The sequence below is a fragment of the Prionailurus viverrinus genome, chromosome B3 (genome assembly GCF_022837055.1).
Source record: "Prionailurus viverrinus isolate Anna chromosome B3, UM_Priviv_1.0, whole genome shotgun sequence".
Classification (NCBI taxonomy): Eukaryota; Metazoa; Chordata; class Mammalia; order Carnivora; family Felidae; genus Prionailurus; species Prionailurus viverrinus.
In genome coordinates, this window is record NC_062566.1 from 64,735,898 (window position 1) to 64,763,403 (window position 27,506).

Sequence of the window (27,506 nt, forward strand, 5' to 3'; positions counted from 1 at the left end):
AGGAACATGAAGGTGGAGTGTGCATGGGGACCCTCAGAAGTGAAAATCAGTTCTGGAAAGATGACAGTCTTGGGTTTGTAGCAAAGGCTTTGGAGCATCTTTCCAAATAACCATTTGGGATGAAGACCTGTGTATGTGAAACTGCAGACAAGGGGCCGGTATAACAACGAAAAATGACAACTTCACCCAAAACTTCACCATGTTTGCCTAGCTCTGGTTAGCTGAAGTCTCTCTGAACTTTCCAAACCTTCTATCTTTCAGCTACACTGACGCTCACACTTCTTCCAGCATCCAAAAATTGACCCTTAGAGTTTAGAATCTGGTATACACTGCTTAATAAAGTTTGACAAATAAAATTGTGCATATACAAAGTAGAGAGATCAGAAGTATATGTTCATATTCAAGAGGAATCTTTGCTGCACAGGAACTTTATATAAGGTGGATCCTTTTGTGCTTTAGATGATTTTTATTTGATTTTCCAAAATTCATTTTGCATTCAACTTCTGACAAATGTATCTGCTGCTCATGTGAGATACACAAAGATAAGATTGTTCAGACTCCTGATCCTTGGACATTTATGTTAAATTCCCTCTGAAGAGCCTTCTTACAGCCATCACTGGCTCTCCTTTGGCTCTACCCACCTACAGAAAGTCATTAACCCCCAGATAGATTTTATGGTACCTTCACCTTGGGTTAGATCCATGGACTCAGCACTGAACCAGCTAGCACCCATTGTTATTGTCAGCGGATGGCAGCAAAGCAATGGAAATGACTCTGGTATAAGGATTTGGATCCCAGATGAGCAGAAATGGCAAAGACATCTCAATGCTCCGGTGTTGAGTGGTTACTTAGAGTCCTTAGGTTTACACTTGGAAAGAGATGAGGTGACAGAGGATGACATTTCAAAACTAACCTACTAACAAACTAACTGGAAATTCTGTTCATTCATATTGCCGAATAAGGAAAAGGGCATGTTTGTCTTGTCAGAGGATGGTCATATTCAGAATCTGTGCATCTTTGATAAGGTTTGTTTGTAGGAGCAAACAGTTTCATTTAATTCCCCTTGACCTTGGATGCCAGTTTTTCCTGAGCTACGTTACAATGTGATGAATGTGAGGACAGGCCACAGGTGTTAAATAACATTTACCATGCTCCTTAGGGTGACAAATATGCCTGTTGATCTTGTTGCCTCAGTTGAGACACAAAGTATAGTAGTAAGTAGGACTAGAGACTGAAAGGAAGCTAAGTCCTACCCTTGGCCCAGCTGTTGACTAAAGGTATTGGCCTTGCATCGTCCACGTAACTCTTCTGGACCCCGGTTTACCAATCTATAGAACGGGCTTGAGTTTACTATCTGCCTCCTCCGAGCTCTACCAGGATGCTATGTTTACAAGTCAGCTTTAAACTGCATCTCTAGGATAGAGATAAATGCAGCACGTTCATTCAGATGGAGAGATACCATGCCTCCAATAAATAGCAACTCATAGGCATTTCTGGTATTCTTTGGACATAGAACTACATGTTGAGAGAATGAGGAGGAGGTATTCTTACTATGAGTTCAATCTCCATTGCCTTTTCCTCCCTGAAATTAGATGTTCTCTCTGCTACCTAATCTGAATGGTCACCTGTGCTTGCTTTTATCTCCACTCTTAACTGAATTCTGGTGTTGTATAAATGAACTTGGCCTCGGTGCATATGGCGGTTGTTGGCAGAGATCTGTGTATTCGAATGCTGCATGCCTACACACACTGCACATGCCATTGCAAATGGAAAGGAGGCAGAAACAAAATATACGGTGGGCCACACTATTTATACTTGATTCATTGAAGATTGGTTCAAAGATGTGTTCCTTTTCTGGCAGCGAAAGCAGGTTGTTTTGGAGAGCTCATTGTATATTTTCTTTATATAACACCAGTTTGCAAATATGTGTTAAGCTAAATGTAACTAAGCTGAGCAAGTGTTTTTTGTTTTGTTTTGTTTTGTTTTTAAACTTGTTTTGTTTTCTGTAAAAATGGCAGCAGCTTCCTTGGAGGGGAATGGTAAGTTAGAACATGTTTAGCCCAAGAAATGTGGGTCTCTTGCCCAAGATTATGAGTAAAAAAGGGTTGGAAGGCAGGAAATATTAGAGTGCCTCGTTGTTTAAAGCCTCTCCACCCATGAGTGTGATTTTGGTGTATTGAAAAAGGACAGAGAAGAGTTGTGAGCTCATCTTTGAGGTTTTCAAGGGTATTCAGACTTATCTTACTCCAGTTTCTCCTCCTTCCCTCCAGTGCCCACCTTGCTCACTTAGTCTCTGTTCCTCTTGCTCTTGTGCAGCTCCCGTTTTCTCCCCTTCTCCCTACCTGTCCCCCTTGCTATCTCTCTCCAGCTCTCTGTCTCCCCCAGGGGGTGGGGGACAGCTTCCCCTCCCTCTCTCACTCTTTTCTACCCTACCCACCTCCCCCCTCCTCCCTCCTCCTCCCTCCTCTCATTGCCTTCCCTCCTTCGCTTTCTCTCTCTTGATTTCTCATTCTCAGACTGGCTTGCAGAAATTCACCTTTCCCCCTAATACCTAATGTTGGGTTGACTTGTCTTCATTTAACCTTTTAGTGGGGATAAGAACTTCACATGGTGCAGGCTTGCCTATTTTTATTTTATTTTTTTAAACGTTTTCTCTTTTTTTTAATGTTTGCTTCTTTTGAGAGAAAGAGTGTGTGTGTGCAAGCAGGAAAGGGGCAGAGAGCGAGGGGAGAGCGAATCCCAAGCAGGCTCTGACCTGAACTGAAATCAGGAGTCGGATGCTTAAGTAACTGAGCCACCCAGGTGCCCCTAGAGGACTTCTTGTTAGCAAACCTCCTTTTCATGGAAGCACACACATTGCCCCTTAGCCCAGTTCTTCCTTCTCTTTTCCGAACCACAGATCTGCTGAAGGTGATAATGTGGGTGGGTGGAAGGAAGAAAGAAAATGGGGTCTTTGGTTACATGACAGATTATCTACAGCCCACCCAGGTGAAAGGAGGGAGGAGGGGGAGGGGAAAGGCTCTAGATCTAAAAGGTTCATGTGGGCAGCCAGACCAGAAGCCCACATGGGTCTGAGTGGCACATGCTCAGGGAGGTTAATCTTCAAGGTGAACTTGACTTGGGGGTGTTTTGCTTGGTTTGGGTGTACGTCCTCTTGACCAAATTAACCTCCATACTAACCTGCTCACTTTTCATGCCATGCTCAGCTGGCTTCCAGAACTGTTGAGTTTCTGTTGTGTTGGCTGACAAATGGGGGCTAAGAAGCTATGACTAACATGTGCTACCTTATGCCTTGGACCCCTGCTTTTTACTGACTGACTCTTCTCCTTGTTTCTTTTCTTTTGTCTTCCCACACAGGCCATGCAAGTAAAGGTACAGGTCAAATGCATGACGTGTCTTTTCTGTCGTAGTATTAGAGGTGCCAGGCTCTGGCCACCCTCTGCACTGTGATCACCATGGGGGTGGTACAGAATGGATCTTCCCACCTGGAGGTCCCCCAGGCCTGCTCCAGGGAAGACACCTGCCCGTCAAAGAGTGAATGTAGGCCTACCCACCCTTGGAATGGGGAAGCCGGGGAAGCCAGCCAAGCCTCACCCTAACCGAGGTCTCCTTGCTATCTCTGCTCCCTTCCCCAGCTGCCCACTCTGCAGCCAGCACACTGACAGAGATAGGGATGCCAACAGGGCATAGAGCCCAGGAGGCTCACTCCTCTGCTGTGCCATGCAGGGTCAGAGTCCTCTGTGCTGTCAGTGGCCCCAGGTTTTTCACACTGTATACCTCTGCCTCTTATGCAAGGCTCCCTTGACCCAAAGAGTTTTCCAATGACTCACCTTCAAGATTTGAAATCAGATAACCGTGTGTTTTTGCACAAAGTGTGCATATGCTGGAATAAACCCTGGGACAACTTTCCAGCGACCCATACAGATGAGAACCTGGAAATATTTCTCTCTGTTCATTAATGTGTGTCTGCTGCCATTGTCACAAGCTCCCTGCCCTAGGCTGTGTGACAGAGAAAAGGAGACGTGCAAGAGCTAGGTCACTAGCTCTTAGTTAGAGAAGGAAAATGGAGCCATGGCCAGGTCGACTTGGGTCTGGATGTTGACTCAGATGCTCACCTGCTGTGTGACCTTGGAAAAATCCTTTACCTTCCCTGAGCATCATGTTCTCACTTATATAACAGACTTGTCTGTGTATCAGTTATTGGGAAGATTAGAAATGTTTTATTTAAGTAGCAGGCACATTGGAGTCACATCACACATGCAGCATTTATAACAAGAACACCATGAGATTGGCCAAATAAAATAGAGCGAGCAAGAAATTATTTGACTCGGGTATCAAATCCACCTCGTTACATTTTGCATATTTACTTGATTGCATACTGCATGTTACTATTTACCTTTTACATTTATATGTACAGGGCACCTCATAGTACAGGACACAAAACCGGGTTCTGTCCTTTATGGATGATGTTCAAGGGTAATGTAGACCGTAAAGGAGTTTTGCCTTAGGCACGACCTTTAGAATTCTATGCCTGATGGTAGAACATGTGAGGAACCTAGCAAGCACTCAGTAAATGATAGAACTCTCCGTGGTCTTTGCGGGAGCCAGCTTTCACTTTCCACCATGTTCTGGAACACACGAAGCTGCCTTCTGTTAGGCTCCTTTCTTACCCACTGCTCATTATTTCTGACCACCCCCTCTCCCTGCTGTCCCGGGCCTGACCTGCTGTTTTGGAGCACCCAGCACAAGGTGCCCTGCAACCAGCAGAATTGTCTGGTGGTGTTTGGCCGGCCTCAGTTGTGCTGGCCAGGAGCTTCGCTGTGGTTGCTGTCATGTAACCACCTGAAGGTACAGTCACCACAGGCTGGGTGAAGGCCATCACATCCATTTTCAGAGTGTCCATTAATAATGACGGTCCTCTTTCATACTTTAAAGGTAATTTAAAGTAATTGAAGAGATCAGTCCCAAGTCAGTGTTAATTCTCACCCTCCTCTTCTCTCAGAAAACCTGTGCCTCCTAAGATGAATTCTGCTCCAGCTCGGGGTCCCAAGTCTCACACTGCCAGTTCCGGGAGAGGCCCCTGGCCTCCCGCTGCTCCCAGAGCCCTGTGTCTGTATGTCGTCATAAACCGCAGCACTGCCCCCTGATTCCTACGAACATTTCACAGGCACCTCATAAAGCCAAGCTTCACTGGGCTCCATGTGTCTTTCCCTCCACAGCCCCTGCTTCTGGCTCTCCGACATTCCCACACTTCCATTCAGCACCTGCCCAACTGACGCAAAGTCTAGCAAGTGAGGTAGCAGGTGGACAGTGTGCTCCTTCAGAGGCTGACCTCACAAAAATCCAGTCGCTGCAGGGCTTGTGTCCTTGAGTCTACCCATAAGGCCATGTGTCAGGGACACTGAGGGTTCTCAATTGAGAGCCTCCGTGCAGGGCCTTGAACTCTTCTGAAACCGACTACTCCGGTGGGTGGACTTCACTGGGTAGATTCAGTTTAAGCAAAAGAAGGGTGGACTCTCGCAGACTGGGGGAGTTCTATTCAGTGTTTCTCCGAGCTTTCCCCTGCCAGATCCCAAAGCAGCCCTGCTTTGGGACTTGTGTTTTCCGGTGAGAATTTGCACTGCCTCGGGGTAGAGGTTGAGCGGGATGCGGTGCTCCAAAACACTGGCTTCAGCCCTGGCAACAGAGCAGTTCAACGTAGAACGTCTTCCGTGTGTTTACTGATGCCCCAGCATCAGGATTCTCAGTTCTTTCCTGGAGTCATCTCATCAGTTATCAAACCATTCTTCTGGAAAGACACCAGTTTATCTGTTCATTTGGGCCCGGAAACGAGTGAGCCAAGACTGCAGGTGTCTGTGGTTTGTGTCCACTTACATGGTTCTGTGAGCATGTGCACAGGGAGAGGGCACAGGACCAGTGCTGGTCCTTTATGGCCACCCGGTTGTGTTTCACACACTCCTCTCACTGTGCTTTGACATGTAGTGAGCTCCCCCCTCCCTCTGTATTGACAGGGCCACAAGGAGGCAGGCTGCCTCCAAGAGGAGGCCGTTCCTCTCAGAATCACTGAGCCCCTCTGTTTATTTCAACCTCATCTCCTAGTCTGGAGGACAGGACCAGGAACGGAAGAAGACCAAGCGGAGGGGAGACTTGTACTCCATCCAGACCTCTCTCATCGTGGCTGCACTCAAGAAAATGCTGCCCATTGGTTTGAATATGTGCACGCCAGGCGATCAGGAGCTAATCTCCCTTGCAAAGTCACGATACAGCTATGTAAGTCTCCCGTCTGCTCTGGCTGAGCATGGAATACTGGTGGTGGCAGCTGCTCAGAGCCTGAAGGGCTAGTTCTCCTTCCCAGGGTGACAGATGAACAGAAACCAAGGTGCACACGGGCGATACACTCTCACCTTTACTGGTTTGGGGGCGCCTGGGGGGCTTAGTGGGTTGCGCATCTGACTCTTGATTCCAGCTCTTGTCATGATCCCAGGGTTGTGGGATTGAGCCCCACCTCAGGCTCTGTGCTGAGCATGGAGCCTGTTTAAGATCCTCGTGTTCTCTCCCTCCCTCCCTCCCTCCCCTCCACTTGCTCTCTCTGTCCCTAAAAATAAAAATAAAATAAAATAATAAATTAAAAAAAAAAACTGGTTTAGGGCGCCTGGGTGGCTCAGTCAGTTAAGCGTCCGACTTCGGCTCAGGTCATGATCTCACGGTCCGTGAGTTCGAGCCCCGCATCGGGCTCTGTGCTGACAGCTCAGAGCCTGGAGCCTGCTTCAGATTCTGTGTCTCCCTCTCTCTCTGACCCTCCCTCATTCATGCTCTGTCTCTCTCTGTCTCAAAAATAAATAAACATTAAAAAAAATTAAAAAAAAAAACTGGTTTGAGAGCACATGCCCTTAGGACAAATCTATAATTTTTCTTCTTTTGTTCTTATAATAAACATTGCAGCTGGGCACCTGGGTGGCTCAGTCAGTTAAGCATCCTACTGTTGGCTTCCGCTTGGGTCGTGATCACATAGTTCGTGAGTTTGAGTCCTGTGTCGGGCTCCAAGCTGACAGTGCAGAGCCTGCTTGGGATTCTCCCTCTCTCTCTGCTGCTTCCCCTGCTCGCTCTTGTCTCTCTCTCTCAAAATAAATAAACTTAAAAAAAAAAAAAAAGATCACAGCAAAACTGCCCATATGCCACCCATACATCCCTGCACCTTACTTTACATTTCCATAGTGACCTCTAGGAATAAAGCTGAACGTCTCTTTCCACAGAGGGACACCGATGAAGAGGTGAAAGAACACGTGCGGAATAACTTGCACCTGCAGGAAAAGGTGATGTGGCAGGAAGACGGAACTCATGCAGGCTTCCCTCTGGCTGTAGGGGGCCCTCCTCCCATTTAGTTTACTCCTGTTCTCTCTAACGTGTTCTAAAAAAAAGTCTCCCAGTACTGATGTTTAAGTGGTAGGACTAGCTCTCTGCCTTTAGTTTTTGTTTTTGTTGGGGGGAGGGGCGGGGAGGGGGGGTGTAGAGGTCACCCTTCATTTTTGTTCTTTGCTATTACAAAGAGGATGCAAAGAGGCATTTAATGAAGCATGCCTTCCCACCTGCCATGTATAAACATCCAGCCATAGCATGGGGGTTAGATCAGGTCTCAAAATTTACTGACTGTGAGGCTTCTTCAACAGTGAAATGGACATTGGGGAGGTGGGAGGTGGGGGAGTTTTAGCACAGCCTGATCTAGAGATTTGGAGTTGGTACAAACCAGGGGGAACCACTTGGATTTTAAAGGCTGTCTGAGATTTTTTTTTTTCCAGGCCTGTGAATCTGAACAACTCTTTCCTCAGGTAGAATACGCCCTAAGATGCGGGATTAGGCTGACACAAAGAGCCACTTCTTTCTACCCCAAACATATGGGTATAGTGGGGAAAATACACTACACAAAAAGGCAGTAAAAAGATATCCCAAGTGCCAGGATAAACAAGACACTGTAAATCACAGGAATTAGGAGAAGTTGATGCAGCTGGGAAAATTAATAGAGCTTTCTGAACCATATATGTATCTTGGACGCTGGGGTTGTTAATAACCTTCAATGAAGAAGAGTGTGGGACCTAATTACCCATGCTGTACACAAATGCAGAGCAAGAAACTTACACAAAATTAGCCTTAAACCTTACCTATAAATCTCCTATAGAGACAACCCTAAAACCACTTGGATACTCTCCACCTCTTAGAATACAGGCTAACATGCCAATAAATAAAACTCCACCTGAAGACAAGGTCATGTTTAAACAACAACAAAAAAAAAAAACATGAAAGAAAATCCACCATCATTAGAGAGTCAGAAGATGTAACCAAGAGAAGAATTCAAGCTTAAGGAACTGTAGAAAGAAATTTAAAGATTAGTGTGGTTGATAAATATTTAAAGAGCAAAAGATAGCTATGGTAGCCATAAAGCAACACTTGCTCTTTCGTTTTTTTTAAGAGTGGATATGGGATTGACAAAAACCACATAGTGATTACAAAAGTTAAAAGCATTCATTAAAATTAAAAATCCAATTTATAGGTCAAAAAACAGGCTAGGCACAGCTGAAAAGAAAATTTATGAATTGGAAGGTTGATTTCAGGAAATTAGAATGCAGTACAGATAGAAAGGGATGGAAATAGGACGAGTTAAGAGATACAGGCTAGAATACGAAGTTTCTAAATAGCATCTACAATGTTCCAGTGAAGATGATAGAGAAAATGGGAAAGAAGCGATAACAGAAGAGTCTCAGGTGCTCTGAAACCATGTGAGGAGTCAAGGCTTTTTCAGTGCAAGAGGTGCTGCTCACCTCCTGTGTGCTTTAATTTGCAGTCGGATGACCCAGCAGTAAAGTGGCAGCTGAACCTCTACAAAGATGTTTTGAAGAGTGAAGAACCTTCCAATCCAGAAAAGACCGTAGAGCGCGTACAGAGAATTTCCGCAGCTGTCTTCCATCTGGAGCAGGTAAGGCACATCTGCCCTGAGGACTGAGGAAGCTAGACTGCCCTGGAGACTAGAAAGCTGTCCTCTACACTCAGCTGTTAGTTAAGTGTTCTCGGGGCACCTGGATGGCTCAGTCTAAGGGTAAGCATCCGACTTCAGGCCAGGTCATGATCCCACGCTTCATGGGTTCGAGCCCCGTGTTGGGCTCTGTGCTGACAGCTCGGAGCCTGGAGCCTGCTTCAGATTCTGTATCTTTTCTTCTCTCTCCCTGCCCCTCTCCTGCTTGCACTCTGTCTGTCTCCCAAAAATAAGTAAATAGTAAAAAAAAAAAAAAAATTTTTTTAACGTTCTCATAAGACCCAAAACCAGGAATGAGTATCATCCGAGCTCACCTCCAGATGTCATCTTGGTGCCTGGTGGTAGCAGATTCCTCAATGCTTTTCCCTCAGAGGTTTTCTTTCTTTATTTTCTTTCTTTCTTTCTTTTTTTTTTTTTTTTTTACAAATTTTTGCCTTTAGATCAATGACCCCTTCAAATCCCCCTACCCATTTGTAAACCTTCTATTAGGCAATAAACATACAAAAACAGGTAGGAGAAGGCAGAAAACCTAAGACCTCCACAAACTGAATCATTTGCTCCTGAGGGGCGCTTTGGTGGCTCTGTTGGGTAAGCGTCCGACTTCAGCTCAGGTCTTGATCTCACGGTCCATGAGTTCAAGCCCCACGTCAGGCTGTATGCTGACAGCTCAGAGCCTGGAGCCTACTTTGGGTTCTGTGTCTCCCTCTCTCTCTGCCCCTCCCCCACTTGCATTCTGTCTTTCTCTCTCTCTCTCTCTCAAAAATAAATAAACAATAAAAAAATTGAATAATTTGCGGCTGGGTACCTTTGGCTGGCTGTGGTTGAGAAATCAGAACTCTCGCAGGGTTGTGAAGCCTTAGCTGCAGGTGACTCCCTCCTGCCACCCAGTTAGCCTGGTGTGCACCTACCCTTGTGATGTCTTCTCAGGTTGAACAGCCTTTGAGGTCCAAGAAGGCAGTCTGGCACAAACTGTTATCAAAGCAGCGGAAACGGGCAGTGGTGGCCTGTTTCAGAATGGCCCCTCTGTACAACTTGCCCAGGTAAGTATTCTGTCATTTTCTTCTGGCATGGGAGCCAGTGATGGGAATTAAGGTTTCCTCCCTCAGCTGTGCTCCCTTGTGGCACGAACACCCATGATCCAAGTTTTCCAATGGAGTTTTCCATAAATGGCACCCTTACAGTCTGCATGTGGTATCATGGGCTATTAAGGCAGTCAAGGTAAGCAGAAAAACTGAAAACACATGTGATTCCCTAGTGTCCCATGCCTGCCTTAACTCCCCATTTTACACCTTAAAGTCAGCCCAGTTAGCATATGGGAGCTGTTAGTTTTACTGAGGTGGGATTCTTTGTGAGGATGTAAAGGAACCCTGGAAAAAGGAGGGTCTCTAAAATGCTTAACTCAGAATCCATCAACAGATCAAACAATGTATCTATACTGAGGTACTTGGATGACCCCAAAATTACTTTGTTTCCTCATCAGCTACAGAAATGTAACTCAGGAATCCGTGCGCACAGTGTCATCACCCTCAAGATGAAGAAAGGGCACTGGCTAAAGATGTCGTAAGAGGACAGTTAGGGGCATATTGCCTTATCTGTGTGGTCAGTCTATACTCTGCAGTCAAAAATATGTGAAGGGTTTTCTGAAATGTACTCCATCGACACAGGGCAGAGTATCAGTGCAGATTGGATAAACGTTGACCACTAACACTTGACTCGGTGTTACTGGCGATGTGGCGGTTCTCCCATCCTCAGACTGATTGCAGAGTCAACAAGGTCGGGCCTGTGACCAGTAAACAAAGCTGGTGATAGAATATCAGCCTCTGCTTCATCAGCTTGCAAATCAGTATGAACCATCCTCACCTGGTCAGGAAAAATAAACTGACTTGGAAAGGCATTTTCTGAATGTAAATAAATGTTCCCTTGGACTATGAGCTAACAGACGATTCCTAGGCTTGACACTTGCTTTCAGCAGACTGTGTTTCTTGGCCATCATTCATTCTGTGACCCTGTGTTGAGCCAATTGGCCTCCTGAGCTTTCCCATTGGGGTCTTTGAAGATAGTGAAGAATGATGACCTCTGAGGCACACACCTGGTCCTCCAGGACTCTTGAGAAAACAGACTAGTGTCTTTGGAAGTAGAATTCATCAATGAGAAGCCAAAATTTTAAGTAAAATAGTCGTGGGTATGAAGGCCACTAAAGTCCTGGCAGAAAAGTGAAATCCGTAGCCCAGTAGAGAAAGCAAAAATGCACAGGATTTTTGTCTGTTTCCTAGAAGTGGTGAAGTATCCAAAGGCATCGGCTTTCCTCTGTGGTAGAGGCCCATGCCTCATGTGCTAAGTGGGTCTCCGGGAGGACTCTGTTCTCAGCACATGTCTCCAGGGCCAGCCAGGCAGAAATTAAATCTCACAAAACAAGCATTTTTTTTTCCTAAATCCTTTGAAAATGTTAGTAGCGTCCTCTTATGTTTCGGTTGCTCCTTCAGCAACCCTCTCTACCCCTGTACAGGGAGCAGTTAAGTCCAGGAATTCACTGTGTCTTTGATGAAATGTGGCCAGGCCCGCCTGTAACCCAGCTTTTTAGAGAGTTTGCCTTGGATTTCTCCCCAGCATGGAGGATTGTAGGTATATTTTATAACAACAATAATAAAAATGGAGAAGCTGGTGGTGGAGACCACTTCTTTCTCCACCTTGTCATGATCTAAACTGCATGGAGTCTTCCAGATGGAAGGGCTAAAGGGATTTATTTTATTATGTGAAAACTGTTTCTCTGATGTTAGTTTTTAAAAGACAACCTGTGTGCTTTTCTCCAGACACAAAATTAACAATTTCTTCCTGAGCACCTTTCAACGGGTTTGGCTGGAAAAGGTTAATGAAAAAACTCAGTATGACAGGCTTATACCCATTTTAATGGTAATGTAACCTGTGGAGAGACCCACTCACTTTCTGCACACTCCTCCTTTCTTGATTCATGATTTAACATTACCATAAAAACACAAATTTGTACAATTTTTAAGAAGACCTCTGATTGGTCAGAATTCGAAGAAAGACGGCAAGGGTTGTGTTCTTCCAGAAACCAAGGTCAGGTCTTAGATGACTCTGATGTTGACCTGCATCTTATTTTTTTACTCCTTCCCTCTCACCACTATCCTCACCTCTGGGAATCAGTTAACCACGATTCAGTGCCATATTCCCAGGGAGAGTAGGTGGCTCTTGACAGTTACTCAGTGTTCCAGGGCCACCACTGGAGTCCATGCGGCATACAGAAGTGGTGCTCGAAGCATAGCACACCCAAGTCTTGCCTTCCTAACAAAAGCCGGAGCACCTTGGAGGTGTCGTTCCTTGGAGACACTGCAAAGGACCCACGCTTTGCTGCTTTCGATATATCTGTGGCTATACCACTCGCCGTCGGCATTACTTAAATGGGATTACCTGGACAGGTTATTGGCCAAAAGGGATAACCACATTGCCATATTAAGCAGATACTTCAGGATTGTGTCTTGGCCTAATGAATCATTTCTCATTAGAGGAGAAATGTGATAAAGACCCCTCGGGACCAGAGTAGGAATTCAGTTACCACCAGCTCCCCCCACTAACCATGATTAGTTCATTCAGAAGGTGTTCCAGACATTCGGGAACTGACATGTTAGAGGGTTCTGGTTTCTTTGAAATTAATGCTTCTGGTGTACTTCCGGCTGCCCTGACCAATCAGAAGGCAAGAATTGTACAAAAGTCTGTCCTGCTTACTAACTGTTAACCACCCAAACTAAAACAAGGTGTGCCATGGATCCCTCTTGACCTCACTCTCACCCCTTCCGCTCAGGCACCGCTCCATTAACCTCTTCCTCCATGGCTATCAGAGATTTTGGATAGAAACAGAGGAGTATTCCTTTGAAGAGAAACTAGTACAGGACTTGGCTGTAAGTACTGACTCAGCTGGAAGCAGATATGGGTGTGAATGAATTTGACTTTTGTATTCATGTGTGTGTGTTGTCACAGTTAAACATTCACAAAGAATCGGATGTATCCGTTGGGAAGGAACTAACTGTGTAAATTATCAGAGGAGGCCCTGCTAATGGTCGTAGGAGCCAGAGGATGAATTTCACTTGGAGGTGCTACTGTTACCATCCTCATCATCATTATTAACAACTAATATTTCTCGGGATGCACAGCCATGCGATGAAAAGTTCACGCTAAGTGAAGTTTTGAGCACCATTGGTTGCAGGAGGCCACCCCGTCCTAGCCGAGGCTCTGCATTTCTGGCCAGTAGCTCTGCTTTAGGGAAGGCACATCCAAATCCCCTTCCTGCATTTCACATTCCTGTATCTGGCCCTTCAGAAAACGTGTCATGCCCCGTCTCTAACAGACTTCATGCTCTAAAACTACTTAAAACGACATGCAAGGGGAAAAAAGCTGACTGCAGAAGCACCACAGAGCCTCGTCCTGGTTCAGACAAAAAATAAACCCTCCATTCCATTGACCAACCCGTGGTTCTTTTTTTCTCTTTCCCCTTACTTCCCCTGTTTATTTTTTCTCTCATCCCTTAGTCTCTCTGTTAATCTTGTTCTGTGTTTCTCATATCCAGTCTTTTGTTTCTCTTTCCCTGTCTCCCTTTGTTTCTTTTCCTTCTCCTCTCTTTTTTGCTTTTAATCCTTTCTCTCCCATTTTTCTCCCATTTGTCTTTATGCCCTTCATTCTTTTCCTCTACTCCCATCAGTAAGAATGACGGCTCTTAAGTTTTCCCAGCTTCTTGATGAGTGAACTTGACAGTGAGCCCTGCCCTTTCGGCCCTGCCCTTCGGAACCGTTCACGCAGCTTGTGTAGCTCTCACAATTTACTGGATATGGTATGCCCTGCGGGCTCTGCCGCTGCTAGAAACTCCCACCTCTTGCATCAGCTGCTATTTCCTTTTCCGTAAGAGGAGATTGAGAAGAGTTAAAGGGGAGAAACTGCCAGGCTTGGAGCTCCAGGATGACATCATTCAGGAAGAAGATTCTAGAATCAGCAGTGAAGTTAGGAGAGAAATGAATAGTTAGCAGACCCCAAATGGCCCCCGTGTTTTATAACTCCTGCCCCACCCCTATTTCCAGCCCACCTCTCCTGGAGAACTTTCAAGTGTTGACCGAGAGGTCCAGACTCTCGGGGAGCTGTCCAGAGCCTCCCTCCTGAACTCGGGTGCCCAGAGCTTGCATGAGACTTCTGCTCACTGGAGTCTGTAGCTCCTCCCCTGTGGTCAGGCTTTTGCTTTTCCTTTCATTTTGTTGGAATTGAGAATTGCAATGTTTCTTTGGCTGAAAAAATATATATATATATATTTACGTCCCAAACCTTGCATCCTTAAGGGCTTCTCGTCCAGTGATAAACATACGACATAGTGGTTTCTCTCTGTGCTTTGATCTGATGCACTGTGTGCCTTGCGCTTTCCCTTCTCTTTGTTCGCATGTGGTTGTGTGGCTTGTGCTGAGGTCCATGCCTAACACCTGTCTGCATTGGTTTGTGTAGAAATGCCCCAAGGTGGAAGAGGAGGAGGAGGAGGAGACAGACAAGCACCCAGACCCACTTCATCAGATCATTCTCCATTTTAGCCGCAATGCTCTCACGGAGAGGAGGTCAGCACCAGCAGAGCGTCCTGCTTCTCAGAAGCACCGGGAGTGGCTGTACCAGCCCCACACCTCCATCCCACAGACAACACTGCCTGGAAAGGGGTTGCCAGATTCAAACAGTTCTTCCTGGCTGCCCTATTGTTGGCCATCAGGAAACATCCGGGGAAACTACATAAGCCACAGTCCTCTCGTCATAACGTGAGACACTGAGGCTGAAGAGGAGCCTGCAACTATAACCTTGATCCTTGAATTCCACCATCAGCCAATGCTGGTGCAGATTTTCAGAGCAGTTTCTAAGAATCCGGGTGGGGGAAGGGGTTTGTTCATTCACTCACTAGTACATAGAATTTAAGATTTCTGTGGCTCTTAGTCTTTTCTGCTGAGTCCAAAAAAGAGCCTGCTAAATATTTCCTCCATTCTTTCCAGCAAATTGGAAGACGACCCCTTGTACACCTCCTATTCCAGCATGATGGCCAAGGTACACCTGAGTTTTCTGCTCTCATCGTCTCAGTCTTTCTCTCTTCCCTTTTGCCTCTTCAGACACGCGAAAACTGTCATTTTGAACAGCAGGGCATAGGACTCGGTCATGACATGGACTCCAGGCACTGCACAATTCATGTGCCATAGGGGTGACATTAGCAAACCATTCCACCATCCCCCTCAGGAAACTCAGAAGCGTTGCGGAAACAGTGGGTGCCAATGGCTCAGTTCACCCAGCAGTTCCAAGCCAGCTATATGGAGTTTAGGTGTATAGACTGTCTTTGCATTTTCAGTCAATGTTCAGAACATATCCAAAAGCTCAAACACATCAGTAGGTGAAGGAAGTTCAGTACATTTGGAAACAGGCTTTAGACACTAGAATGAGAGCGTGTGCTCTGGCAGAGGCAGAGTGACATTGTTCCTATGTCACATAGAATGACCGTGGCCTCCGGAATGCTGAGTGGTAAGGGAATTGCTCCTTCTCAAATGTGAAACCTTCACATCAGGCAGAAAGAGGGATAAGTTGGGGTACAGGAGCACCTGTTCCTTTAGCTGCTGCACCACAGGGTCATGATGAGAAGGAGCACTTTGGGATTCACATCCTAGGTGTCTCCAGTCTTCTTGCCAAGCCCCGAGCTCTTGTTTGGAAAGGGACAGCTCCCTACGCTCTTGCCTCCCTTTACAGCAGAACTTTATATGGTGGAAGAGTTTAGGTCTGTGGTTAAACCAGGTAGGTCCCTGCTGGCTCTGTGAGCTTGGTGTTCCCATTTCTCATTTCTGAACCCCTTGGTAGCTGCAAAGATGACATTTTGAGTAGAATGTTGCCCTGCAGTGGTCAAAATGTTCTTGGCTTACAAAGTGCTGAGGTCCTGAGGTGCGTGTGAATTACATCCTGTCCCTTGCCCTTGCACAGTATAACAGTCTTGTTTATTAGGCTTATCTTTAACTTGTTTCCTCCTTTCCCTGTTCCACGGAATCCAGAGTTGTCAGAGTGGGGAGGACGAAGAAGAAGACGAAGACAAGGAAAAGACATTTGAAGTAAGTTTTTACTAAGATTGAAGACAGGGCCACCCTCCAAAGCCAAAAGCAACAATCAGACCTTCAGAGGTGGGTGCTGACATTAACCATGTGGCACGCCCACCACGTGTATCTGGTGACAAGCACACAGGTCTGCGTGCATGGAGCGCATGCGTTAGCCATGGTTCTGTTGTCTCTCTTCCAGCCTAAGGAAAAGTAGCAGGCACCCAGTCAGTCCACAAACCCCCCCACGGGTTTGGTCTTCTGGGAAATTTTGTACTCCTACTCAAATATGGTAGCAACAGGAGCGAGAGAAGGACAAATTCAAACGTCTAAACATGAAAACTGAAACCAATGGAGACACTAGGGTGATTTTTGCACTACTATTCTATAAATGTAATTACTAGCAATTTTGATTTTGAGGCATGCAGGACTCAGAGTCTCCCAAGATAAAAAACCTTATTAGTTTACTGGTACCCTTTTTATAGACACAGTAGACAACAGTGAAAGTAACTATAATTATAGTTCTGGAAGGCCTTGACATTCTAGTATTCCATATTTGGTAGTCTCTGTTAATGGTGGCCTGAGCATTCTAAAAAAATTTTTTTTAATGTTTATTTTTGAGACAGAGAGAGAGCATGAATGGAAGAGGGTCAGAGAGAGAGGGAGACACAGAATCTGAAACAGGCTCCAGGCTCTGAGTTGTCAGCACAGAGCCCGACACGGGGCTCGAACTCACAGGCTGTGAGATCATGACCCGAGCTGAAGTCGGACGCTCAACCGACTGAGCCACCTAGGCGCCCCGGCCTGAGCATTCTAGATAAATGGGTGTTCTCTACATTCAGGCAGATTTGCTTCACCTGAGCCCTCAGCAGGTTTCACTGTATGTTGGAACATTGAAAACAAACACATTTTCACCAGGGGTCACTTCCTATAATTATAGTATTACAGGGGAATGGGCTATGTTTCCTACCAATGCAGAAAGTGGGAAATTCATCATCACCATAGGAGTGAATTGTGGATGGGCAGTTTTGGAAAGCTGAATAGTGTCTGAAAACCAACCTCAGATGTCTCCTCTGTTCAAAATTACATGTGTTGCCTTCCTTAAGCAGATTCTCTCCCTCAGTGTACCTTACCATGGCAGATTGCCTGAGGATTAATAAATCTTCCCTTGCTTTGTTTTTTGTTGTTGCTTTTTCTTTCCAGGAGAAGGAAATGGAAAAGCAGAAAACCCTCTACCAACAAGCTCGACTGCATGAGCGTGGGGCTGCAGAGATGGTCCTCCAGATGATAAGTGCCAGCAAAGGTGATTCTGTGATTTGTGGATGGGCCCTGTAGCTACCACAGTGATAGCATACTTTGACACGAAGTCATTATTAAAGAGTCCCAACAAAGCCCAGTAGATGTGATTTACCCTCTGTTTCCTTGGTAATTCAATCGAATCTTCACCATGGCAGGTGAGATGAGCCCCATGGTGGTTGAGACTCTGAAGCTGGGGATCGCCATTCTGAATGGGGGCAACGCTGGTGTACAACAGGTACTGGGGACTCACAAGTTGGTAGTGCACACTTCCCAGGGTATTCCCAGTTGGCAGCTGTCACACTTCGGGCAAGAGGTGTTGACTCTGCTACAGCGGGAGCCACCCAGAATCACCTGTGCTGGTGTTTTGCCCTTAGTGGCCAATTATATCAGAGTAGCTGGGAACACAGATAAAACCAGAGCTAGGAGGCTACAGATAAATGTATGCTTGATAAAGAGGGTTTACCCATGGTTCAAAGAGAAAAACATTTAATTTTTTCATCATCAGATGATTTATTTCTTGTACAAACAGGCTCTGAAGGAAGTTCTCTAAGCCTTAGGTTTTTATTTTTAATCATTTTAAGTATTAGCTGTCTTACCACGAGCAAGGAGCCCAGTCAGTTAAGTGGAGTTCATAAACCCCACACACCTGTTTGTCCGTTCATTCATTTGTTTATTCGTTCATTCAGTAACCGTATTGTGATTGCTGACAACACTAAGGTCAGCCTCTGCTCTGGGATGGAGGGTACGGCAGTGAATGAAGCAACTACAAACTCTTGCCACCACGCATTAAATGAGAACACACGGAAGCCTAATGGGGAGCTCCTGGCACATGGAACGCTTTCAACAATCTGAGTTGAAGCTGGTCGCAGGAGACAGGAAGATTCTGGTGTCTCCAGGGCCCTCCAGGCTCTGCCTGAAATCATCTGTGTGCCCAGGAATGTGACATTTCAAAGACTCTTGGCATTCATGAGGGTTACATCACAGAGAGATGTAGCCTGTGAGAACTTCCAGATTTATAACTACCATTATTGTACATAATTTTTCCCAGCCTTTCATTCTTCCCAAACCAATTTGTCATGAAAGAACTTCCATTTTCTAAGACACACTTCACTTTCTCTTCTCTTCCGTCACCACCCCATCAGTTGATTTTCTTTCTTCTTTTCTTTTCTGTTCTTTTCTTTTCTTTTCTCTTTTTTCTTTTCTTTTTCCTTTTTTATTTTCTTTTCTTTCTTTCTCTTTCCTTTCTTTCCTTTCTTTCTTTTTTTTTTTTTTTACATTTTTATGATGTCAGACAAAGTTACTGCCTTCCCAGTAACAGAGAACAGAGGTAACAAAGTCTGATTGTGAAAGACAGTGAACTCTCAACTGGGTTCATTACTGGCTAAGCTCCTTGCTCCAGGGTACCATACTGAGCACATGAGTTTTTCATATTCTATCTCAGCAACATTTAACTAGATCACAGTCCTGGTGCTTGTTCCCAAATGGGAGAGACTTTAAACAGTAAATCTGCGAATGCCCATGGTCTCCTATACTGCCCTAGCACAAATGCCAGTGGATCTTTATAAAATAAAATGTCCATCCAAAGAGATTCTGGTTCCATAACAAGAGGGTGGGGCTCAGGCACATGGAAAGGTTTATGTGGTTCTAATGCTTACCCAAGATTACAAACCACCTGGATATGACTCTGTGTGACTGGGCTTGGCATTTCTCCATAACATTTGGGAGGGTCAGTATTTGTGGCATAATTTACATTGCTTTTCCTTTTAAAATGTGTCTCCCTTATAGAAAATGCTAGATTACCTAAAGGAGAAAAAGGATGCTGGATTCTTTCAAAGCCTTTCCGGCCTTATGCAGTCTTGCAGGTAAATATGGGAAAACCACCTATAGCGCTTTTTTCTGTTCAGAAGAAAGAAGAATGGGGTGAGGAGGAGCACAAAATAGAATAGTTTGTCAAGGAATTGTTCAGGAAAGACCTACCTGCCTTAGAAAGCTAAAAGGATGGGGATTGTTCCTCCAGTCTGTAAGATTACGTTCAAAGAGCATACAGAAGGGAAAATGTAATCTCATTATGCACACACACACACCTCGTTTGGTTTTTTAGTTACCTTTACCTCCTTTTTTTGGGGTATGTTGTTTTTCTCAGAGCTGAGTGTTTCGCCTAAACATAAATCCTCCTAAAAGTCAATCCAGAAAAGAATGAAAAAGAGGAGGAATACCTCACTAGGACTCTAATGCTGTGTTTTCATTAGACCCATTGGGCACTTTGTTAATCTTCATCCTTAACAATTATTGGAGCATGAGTAAGTATTGGGTGGGTACATATTTTGACAGATCCATTTCGACAGAGGGACATCCTAACCCAGGAATATTTTGCCATAGCCTAAAAACCAAAGCGTTAAACTTCGCACTTTTATTACCATATATGTAAGCGTCACTTCATGGCTGACCCCCTGACGAATGAACAATGTGTAGCCAAAGGTCATAAGGTTACCATACTTGCTCATTTTGGAAACAAGCTAGCAATCTTTCCAAGAAAAGTGTCAGTTTATCCTCTAAGATTCATATGTATTGTGAATAGTCTACAACTCGTTGTGAAAGAAATCAAGGTTGGGACACCTGGGTGGCTCAGTTGATTAAGCGTCCAGGTCTTGGCTTAGGCTCAGGTCATGAACTTACAATTAGTGAGTTCAAGCCCCGCATCAGGCTCTGCATTGATGGTGTGGAGCCTGCTTGAAATTCTCCCTCTCCCTCTCCAACTCCCTCTCTTTCTCTCTCTCCCTCCCTCTCTCTCTCCCTCTCTGCCCCTCCCCAACTCGTGCTCTCAGGTGCTCTCAGAATAAATAGGTAAGCTTTAAAAAAAAAGAAAGAAGGGTGCCTAGGTGGCTCATTGGTTAAGCCTCCGACTTCAGCTCAGGTCATGATCTCATGGTTTGTAGGTTTGAGCCCCCCCACATCAGACTGTGCTGACAGCTCAGAGCCTGGAGCCTGCTTCGAATTCTGTGTCTCCCTCTCTCTCTGCCCCTTCCCTGTTAACTTTCTGTCTCTTTCTTTCTCTCTCCCTCTCTCAAAAATTAAAAAACATTAAAATTTCTAAATAAAAAAAAGAAAGCAAAGTTATAATTATCTAGCTCATTTTCCTCTAATTAATATTCTTAAAAATAGAGCATTAGGCTTTGCACTTAAAAATTTGCGGATGGACATTCTTTTGGTGGAGTTCATAATTTTGCTAATCTTCTTTGATGGAGTAAATATCGTACCCAGGGGTTGTAGGGAGCATATTTGAGCTGCGGTACAATCCCTTATACTGAGCTCCATTTTTCCCCCACCAATAACCAATCCATTTATTACCTCTCTCAGGAAAAGAAAATGTGATAGTGTCCGACCTGACCCACTCAGGGTAAAATAGTACATGTAGACTCAGAGATGGCAAAAATCAAGGCAGTCCAGTTCCATATTGCCCATGAAATTCTCAATTAAATTTCTGAGTGTTCTCTTAGTAGTCTGTAACACTTCCCATTACTAAATTCATTTATAATGATGGCTTGGAGAGACAAGTGACATACCTTTAGAAGCCAACTGAGTTCTCACAGAAGTTTTAGTATATTTTTATGCTTTTCTACTGATTGTAAAAATAATACGTATTTGTAAAATATTGAAGCAGAGAAGTTAAAACATTTGAAATGGGTGGCTTGGAACACTGTAAGGGTCAGAAATGTCTCCAGATTTTCTGCTGAATCAGAACTGCTGCTTTAAAGCAGCTATGTCCAAAGGCCCTGTTTCCCTTGACAGCAAAACCCAAATAGAAGGATGGTTTTATGTTATTGAGAAGAGCCTGTTTACAGCAGGATGTGAGAAAAACCAACAATATGGCAGTAGGAATTTTCACTGTTTTCTCTTTAAAATGTATCTAAGCTGCAGAAGATCTGTGGCTCCCTAAAAGGGGGAAGAAATGCTGGATTTTTCCCTAACATCTTTCCAATCCAGCGGTCATTTCCTTTGCCCAGTGGTAAAAGGAAGGCAAAGTTTTGTGGACTCTTAAAGGACTCAGCCACAAGCTACCCTAACAGCTAGATTTTTGTGAGACCTTATATGATGTTCTGTAAAGTCTTTCAGAGTTGGGAAGGAGTTAGAGCCTGTCAGAGAACTAGAATGAGTCCCAATTGGAAATAATATGATTATACATTGTCCTCTTTATTAAGTTCTATGCTGGTGCTCGTGGCTCCTGGCTAAGTAGGATTTGGTGGTGGCTGCGGCTGAGAAATTTGGAGAAAGTGTGGGAACAGGAAAAAAAAAGGGCCAGCTTGTTACAGGTTCAGGAATACTACGGACACCATTGCCCCCCGAAAGCTTCATCCAGCTACTGTTGGCTTCTGAATGATGCAAGAATTCTAAAAGGGTGTAGCCCTTTGAAATCTGAAATTTGTAGCCCTTTCCATCAATGTTCATTCTGAGCACTAAAAACTACAGTTCCTTGTGATTCTCAGAATAGGTAAATGCAGGAGGTGAGCTTTAATTAGTGCAATTTAAAGTCAACTTTCTTTGGGGAACTCTTAGAAGCAGATTATTCCAACTCTACTTGAGAAACCTTTCTAAATCTTCATGTGTAAGAAAGGGCTCAAACTGGACAAACAAGGGCAGCTGTAACTCTTTCTGACCCTTCTCCGTGCACGTCTGTGAGCTGTGGGCGTCCTTGGACAACACCGCTTGGCACAAACCCAGGGAACTGTCACACTTTCAACCACACTGTAATGTGTTAGGCCATTTATGGTAATATAATGACAAGATTCTTAGTCAATAGGTACAAGTGACGTTAGAAATCCATTTTCCCGGCGTGCATAGCCCTGAACCTTGTTTCCTCTTGTCTGTTACAAGTGTCCTTGATTTGAATGCATTTGAGAGGCAGAATAAAGCTGAAGGCCTGGGGATGGTTACTGAGGAAGGAACACGTAAGTAACGAATGAATGTGAAGGCCATTCTCTTCCTGATTTCCGTCTCGTTAACTATTTCTGGTTAGAGCCCCTGCTCGGCGCATCTAAATGTGCAAGGGTGTGCTCACTTTCAGCACAATATTTCCATCGGTAGCTTTGATAAAGGCTGGATGTGTCCATAGAGCCAATCTTAACTAGACACAGTTTATCATGGTCTTTATGATTTTTCTTACTTTGCATTCTTCTGTTTTTCTCTTATCCCCAGTCATTGTCCGTGAGCGTGGTAAGTTTGAGTTTCTGGCCCAAGTTGTCTACCATGTATGCAAGTCCTCAGGGGCCTTATTTAGTTGCTGCAGTGGGGACACATTTTAGGCTTGGTGGTTGCATGTGAAGCTTAACTCAGCAGTTCGATGCCTAATTAAGAAACTGTCTTCCATCTGTAAAGCATGGGTGTGGACTGTGCACCGTTACTGCCCTTAGCCTAGCTGTTTTCCTTACAAATGCATGGGGGGTGGGGGGGGTGCTGAACATTTTAGCTTTGTTGGTCATTGCATTTTGCGGCCTCAGCTCCAGGTTAATCGGGTTTTTCCCCCCTGCAGTTAAAGTTCCCTTTCCGAACTGTTCTGACACAGGCCCTGTTATCATTTTTGCTGCTGTTTTGCATCGGAAAGTGTTCTGTGTTGAGAAGCCAAACAAATGCTCACCAGTATTCTGTTTTCAAGGTGAAAAAGTACTCCAGAATGACGAGTTTACACGAGATCTCTTTAGATTCCTGCAGTTACTTTGTGAAGGACATAACAGTGGTAAGTGGAACAGATTGATTTGTCAAAGGAAAACAACATTCAGGTGCCAAATTATGATTCAGCTCAGGATGCCACATTTAATACAACCAGCTGTTGGCTGAAGGACGACAGCTAATCCATTCCTAAAAAAAAAAAAAAAAAAACACCTTATGTAAAAGGAACTTTAACGTCAGGGCTGATGTTATTTAGTGCCACCCAGGCTAAGTTGCTTCCAGAAGCTTCAGATGGTGAATCTAAACACCCTCCCCTTTCTGTCAAGTCCCTCGGGGCTCATTAAGTCCACTTTCTGGCATCACCAGGGTGGGAGGGCTCAGGGCAGAACTCTGTCCTGCAGGACCTGCCAGGACCCAAACAGGATGGCCTTGTGTCAGGCTTTTCATGTAGCACGTCTCTTCTGAGTTCAGCCGAGGGGGCTTGCCCAGCTCCCTCGGCATGCTGGGAACAGGCTCTGACCCAGCCCTGGTGTTCTCAGACTTCCAGAACTTCCTGCGGACTCAGATGGGCAACACCACCACTGTAAATGTCATCATCAGTACCGTGGACTATCTCCTGCGTCTGCAGGTGAGTGGGTCTAAGATGGTGGCGTGGCTCACGTACGTCTCCAGAAGCTGAATACAGTTACCATGGGGTCAGGGAAGGCCCCGCGTACAGTCAAGCCCCAATAAGAAAGGGATTATAGGGGCGCCTGGGTGGTGCAGTCGGTTAAGCGTCCAACTTCAGCCAGGTCACGATCTCGCGGTCCGTGAGTTCGAGCCCCGCGTCAGGCTCTGGGCTGATGGCTCGGAGCCTGGAGCCTGTTTCCGATTCTGTGTCTCCCTCTCTCTCTGCCCCTCCCCTGTTCATGCTCTGTCTCTCTCTGTCCCAAAATAAATAAACGTTGAAAAAAAAAAAAAAGAAAGGGATTATAATTTATGTCCACACACTTAGGGGAAGTCAAACACCTAAATATGTGTGTTTGAAGACTGAAATAGGGAACTTGGTTAAATATCAAATCATCCGTTATAAAATGCTAATTTACTTCAGTTTTGCGGGTGAAAACCTCACCGCAGTGCCCTAGAGCCACAATGCATGAATGAAAACAGATTTTTTTTACTAGGAAACAGAGGTACAGACGATGGTGGGAATGAGTCTTAAGAAGTCGCTTTGTGCTTAGGAAGTCACTCGGTTCAACTGTTGGAAAGAATTCCAAATAATATCAGGAAAATCTACACAAACATAAAAAGATTCTCTTTTCTCTCTGCTGACTCTTCACCCTGGTTCTGCAGCTTACAGTTGTGACCTGGAGCCATCTGTTTAACCTCCATGTGTTCCAATTTTCTCATCTGTAAAATGGGTAGCACCCATCTCCTAGGATAGTAAAGATGGAAAGGTTAAACGTATGCAGCGGGTCAGAACAATACATGGCACCTAAGAGTGTCAGCTGATGTGTTGCCTCCATTGTGCCCATTTTTTGGATGATAATCAGTATTGCCATTAATGTATGTTTTTCATTGTGAGTAAGTTGTCCTACATCATGGTCACCAACGTCCAGCTGAACACTATCCTCTTTCCTACCTGTTCTTTTTTAAAGGGGTATATGTACATAAAAGATGCTAGGGATGAGGTACGTCTGTGCTTTCTCAGAGTCCTGAGTCTCTCTTTTTCTTAATTTTTTTTAATGTGTATTTATTTTTGAGAGACACAAACAGAGCATGAGTCGGGGAGGGACAGAGAGAGAGGGAGACACAGACTCGGAAGCAGGCTCCCGGGTCTGAGCTGTCAGCACAGAGTCCAATACTGAGCTCAAGCTCATGAACCATGAGATCATGACCTGAGCAGAAGTCGGATGCTTAACTGACTGAGCCACCCAGGTGGCCCGAGTCCTGGGTTTCTATCTCTACAAAGAGGTCATAAAAATGTAGGATTCTCTTGTACTCTTCCTGAGCATTGGGTTTAGCATCACGGACTGAAATTTGAGAAATACTAAACTCTACTTGTTTATTCTTAGGAATCAATCAGTGATTTCTACTGGTATTATTCAGGGAAGGACATCATTGATGAATCTGGACAGCACAACTTTTCCAAAGCTCTGGCAGTCACGAAGCAGATTTTCAATTCTCTTACAGAATACATCCAGGTATGTGCTATACAATGCATGCCTGAAAACAGAACATTTTTAACATTCCCATGTTCTGTATCCCACACAGAACATTTGGATGCATATATGGACTGTGCATCTGGCCCTAGCACTGACAATATTTATGGACAGATAGGAGCCAGTTGTACGGGAGTACTCCCAACAGCACTACCCTCTATGAGAAGCTATAGTTAATCTCCCTCTCTGTGACCTAGTCATAGCCTTGTCCTACTCTGCATTTATCTAGTTACGTTTTCCTTTCCCTTCTGGACTGAAAACTTGCTGCAGGCAGAAAATTTCTCATTCAACCTAAAATTCTTCATTTCTAGCACAAGCAGCACATCCTAGGTGTTCAGTAAGCATGGAGAATGGAGTGGAGTAATTGATAGAATGAAGGAATAAAGGTATAAATGGGGTTATCCTGAGTCTTTACATCAAAAACAGAATTTATGACAGCCTACTAGTTTCTCAGAAATTCACTCTATGGAAAAGGTAACTTAGCAGCACATAAACTCTGTCCAGTGGCAGTCAAGTCTAGAAATGAATTTCAAGTTGAACATTTAGATCTTGCAGTGCTCTTTCGCTGTTTACAACAGCCTGTGGTCATTGCCTACAGTGGTCTAACAACTGTAAAAACAGGGTGTACTCAGGCATAATTTTCTATGATATCAGTAACCATATCATAGTCCTCTAGGATGTAATACAAGATATATTTTATTTTATTTTATTTTTTAATTTTTTTTTTACCGTTTATTTATTTTTGAGACAGAGAGAGGCAGAGCATGAACAGGGGAGGGTCAGAGAGAGGGAGACACAGAATCTGAAACAGGCTTCGGGCTCTGATCGGTCAGCACAGAGCCCGACGCGGGGCTCGAACTCACGGACCGCGAGATCATGACCTGAGCCGAAGTCGGCCGCTTAACCGACTGAGCCACCCAGGCGCCCCACAAGATATATTTTAAAAACCATCTCATGAGCCAACCAGCACACTCCAATTATATTTGCTTATTAAACTACATACAGAACTATCAACTTGAAAAGGAATATTTTAAGGGAGAGATCAGCCCTTGTTTTACTCAAGGATTGTAAGAACATGGCGAGAGAAAGGTAGAAGCAGGTGACTGATCTGAAGGGTGACAGAATGTGAAATACCTGTGAAGGGCATTGAACAGATTTGACAGGCATTTGATTTGCTCTCTGTGGAACCCATTCTAATCTTCAGAATTTCCCTTGGAGCACTTAACCCAAAAGGGAAAAAAAAGCGCTTATTTTTGGTGAATGTAAGTTCCTTACAACAGCTGGTTTTGTTCCAAAAATAATCTAGGGGCTTCTACGGATCAGACACCAAATGCACATGAACGATGATTTTTTTCAACAAGCTTAGATGACTTAGGAAGGCAGGCAATATCTCTTGTGCTGCCCTCTCCCCTGGACATTCTGCCAAGGCTTTTCTAGAACTTTAGATGCTACATATGTTCTTTTTGGAAATTTATTATTGAAGAGTGATTTGGAGATGAGTAAAAGGATAAAAACAAAATAAACTATAAGGAAGAGTGAATAATGAGAAATGAAGGCAGAAAATGACAGAAGAATCTCAGTGTATAAAAAAATGTAAAAAATGATCTCCCTGAAGGGGTGGGGAATAAGATACTGACCTAAGAAACTTTGGAAATGAATACAGACTGTAAGACCAAAGGCAAAAGGAACTGTACATGAACACTTTAGTTGCTAAAGTTTTTCTTGTGTTAATAATTCTGTACCCATTCTACATATATAATGGAAGTGAGCAGTCATTAAATGGCAGGGGCAAGGTTTCCCCCTGGTGAATGGAAGGTTACAGATACACAAGGAGAAGCAGCTAGATGACCCCAGTGGAAATGCATTAGAGTTGGCTACATCAGTATGCTAAGTTCATGCTCAACTTAATACTAATGCAGATAGAAACATTTCTATATATTTTGTATACACAAATACCTGCCGCTCTGTCAGCTGAGAGGGCCTTAAAGTAATGACATCGCAGTAGAAGCAAACACAACTAGCTGGTTTCTAATGGCTTCTAATACCATTCTCCAGTGAGAGGAACCAGGCTTCTTGGAGAAAGGGCTGGTCCAAGTGCTGGGGCAAGAAATCTATCGGATGAGCCTGGAGAATCCTATGGTGCAAGGAAATGCAAAAAAAAAAAAAAAAAAAAAAAAAAATGGGGTTATGTCCAAGGGACACAGGAGCCAACTGAAA

The 27,506-nt window shown here is 44.5% G+C and overlaps 1 protein-coding gene across 1 annotated transcript in view; it reads left to right on the top strand.

Annotated features, from left to right (window-relative positions):
- Window positions 1-27,506, top strand: part of RYR3 (ryanodine receptor 3) — a 368,605-nt gene that overhangs the window by 310,000 nt on the left and 31,099 nt on the right. The window contains exons 70-86 of the mRNA XM_047863199.1: window positions 3,358-3,372; window positions 6,100-6,270; window positions 7,254-7,313; window positions 8,837-8,968; window positions 9,953-10,065; window positions 12,846-12,942; window positions 14,525-14,631; window positions 15,052-15,103; window positions 16,087-16,143; window positions 17,329-17,428; window positions 17,580-17,659; window positions 19,210-19,286; window positions 22,297-22,370; window positions 22,618-22,635; window positions 23,075-23,155; window positions 23,628-23,716; window positions 25,143-25,271. Coding sequence (XP_047719155.1) covers window positions 3,358-3,372; window positions 6,100-6,270; window positions 7,254-7,313; window positions 8,837-8,968; window positions 9,953-10,065; window positions 12,846-12,942; window positions 14,525-14,631; window positions 15,052-15,103; window positions 16,087-16,143; window positions 17,329-17,428; window positions 17,580-17,659; window positions 19,210-19,286; window positions 22,297-22,370; window positions 22,618-22,635; window positions 23,075-23,155; window positions 23,628-23,716; window positions 25,143-25,271 — 1,452 coding nt within the window. The remainder of the gene's footprint in view (window positions 1-3,357; window positions 3,373-6,099; window positions 6,271-7,253; window positions 7,314-8,836; window positions 8,969-9,952; window positions 10,066-12,845; window positions 12,943-14,524; window positions 14,632-15,051; window positions 15,104-16,086; window positions 16,144-17,328; window positions 17,429-17,579; window positions 17,660-19,209; window positions 19,287-22,296; window positions 22,371-22,617; window positions 22,636-23,074; window positions 23,156-23,627; window positions 23,717-25,142; window positions 25,272-27,506) is intronic.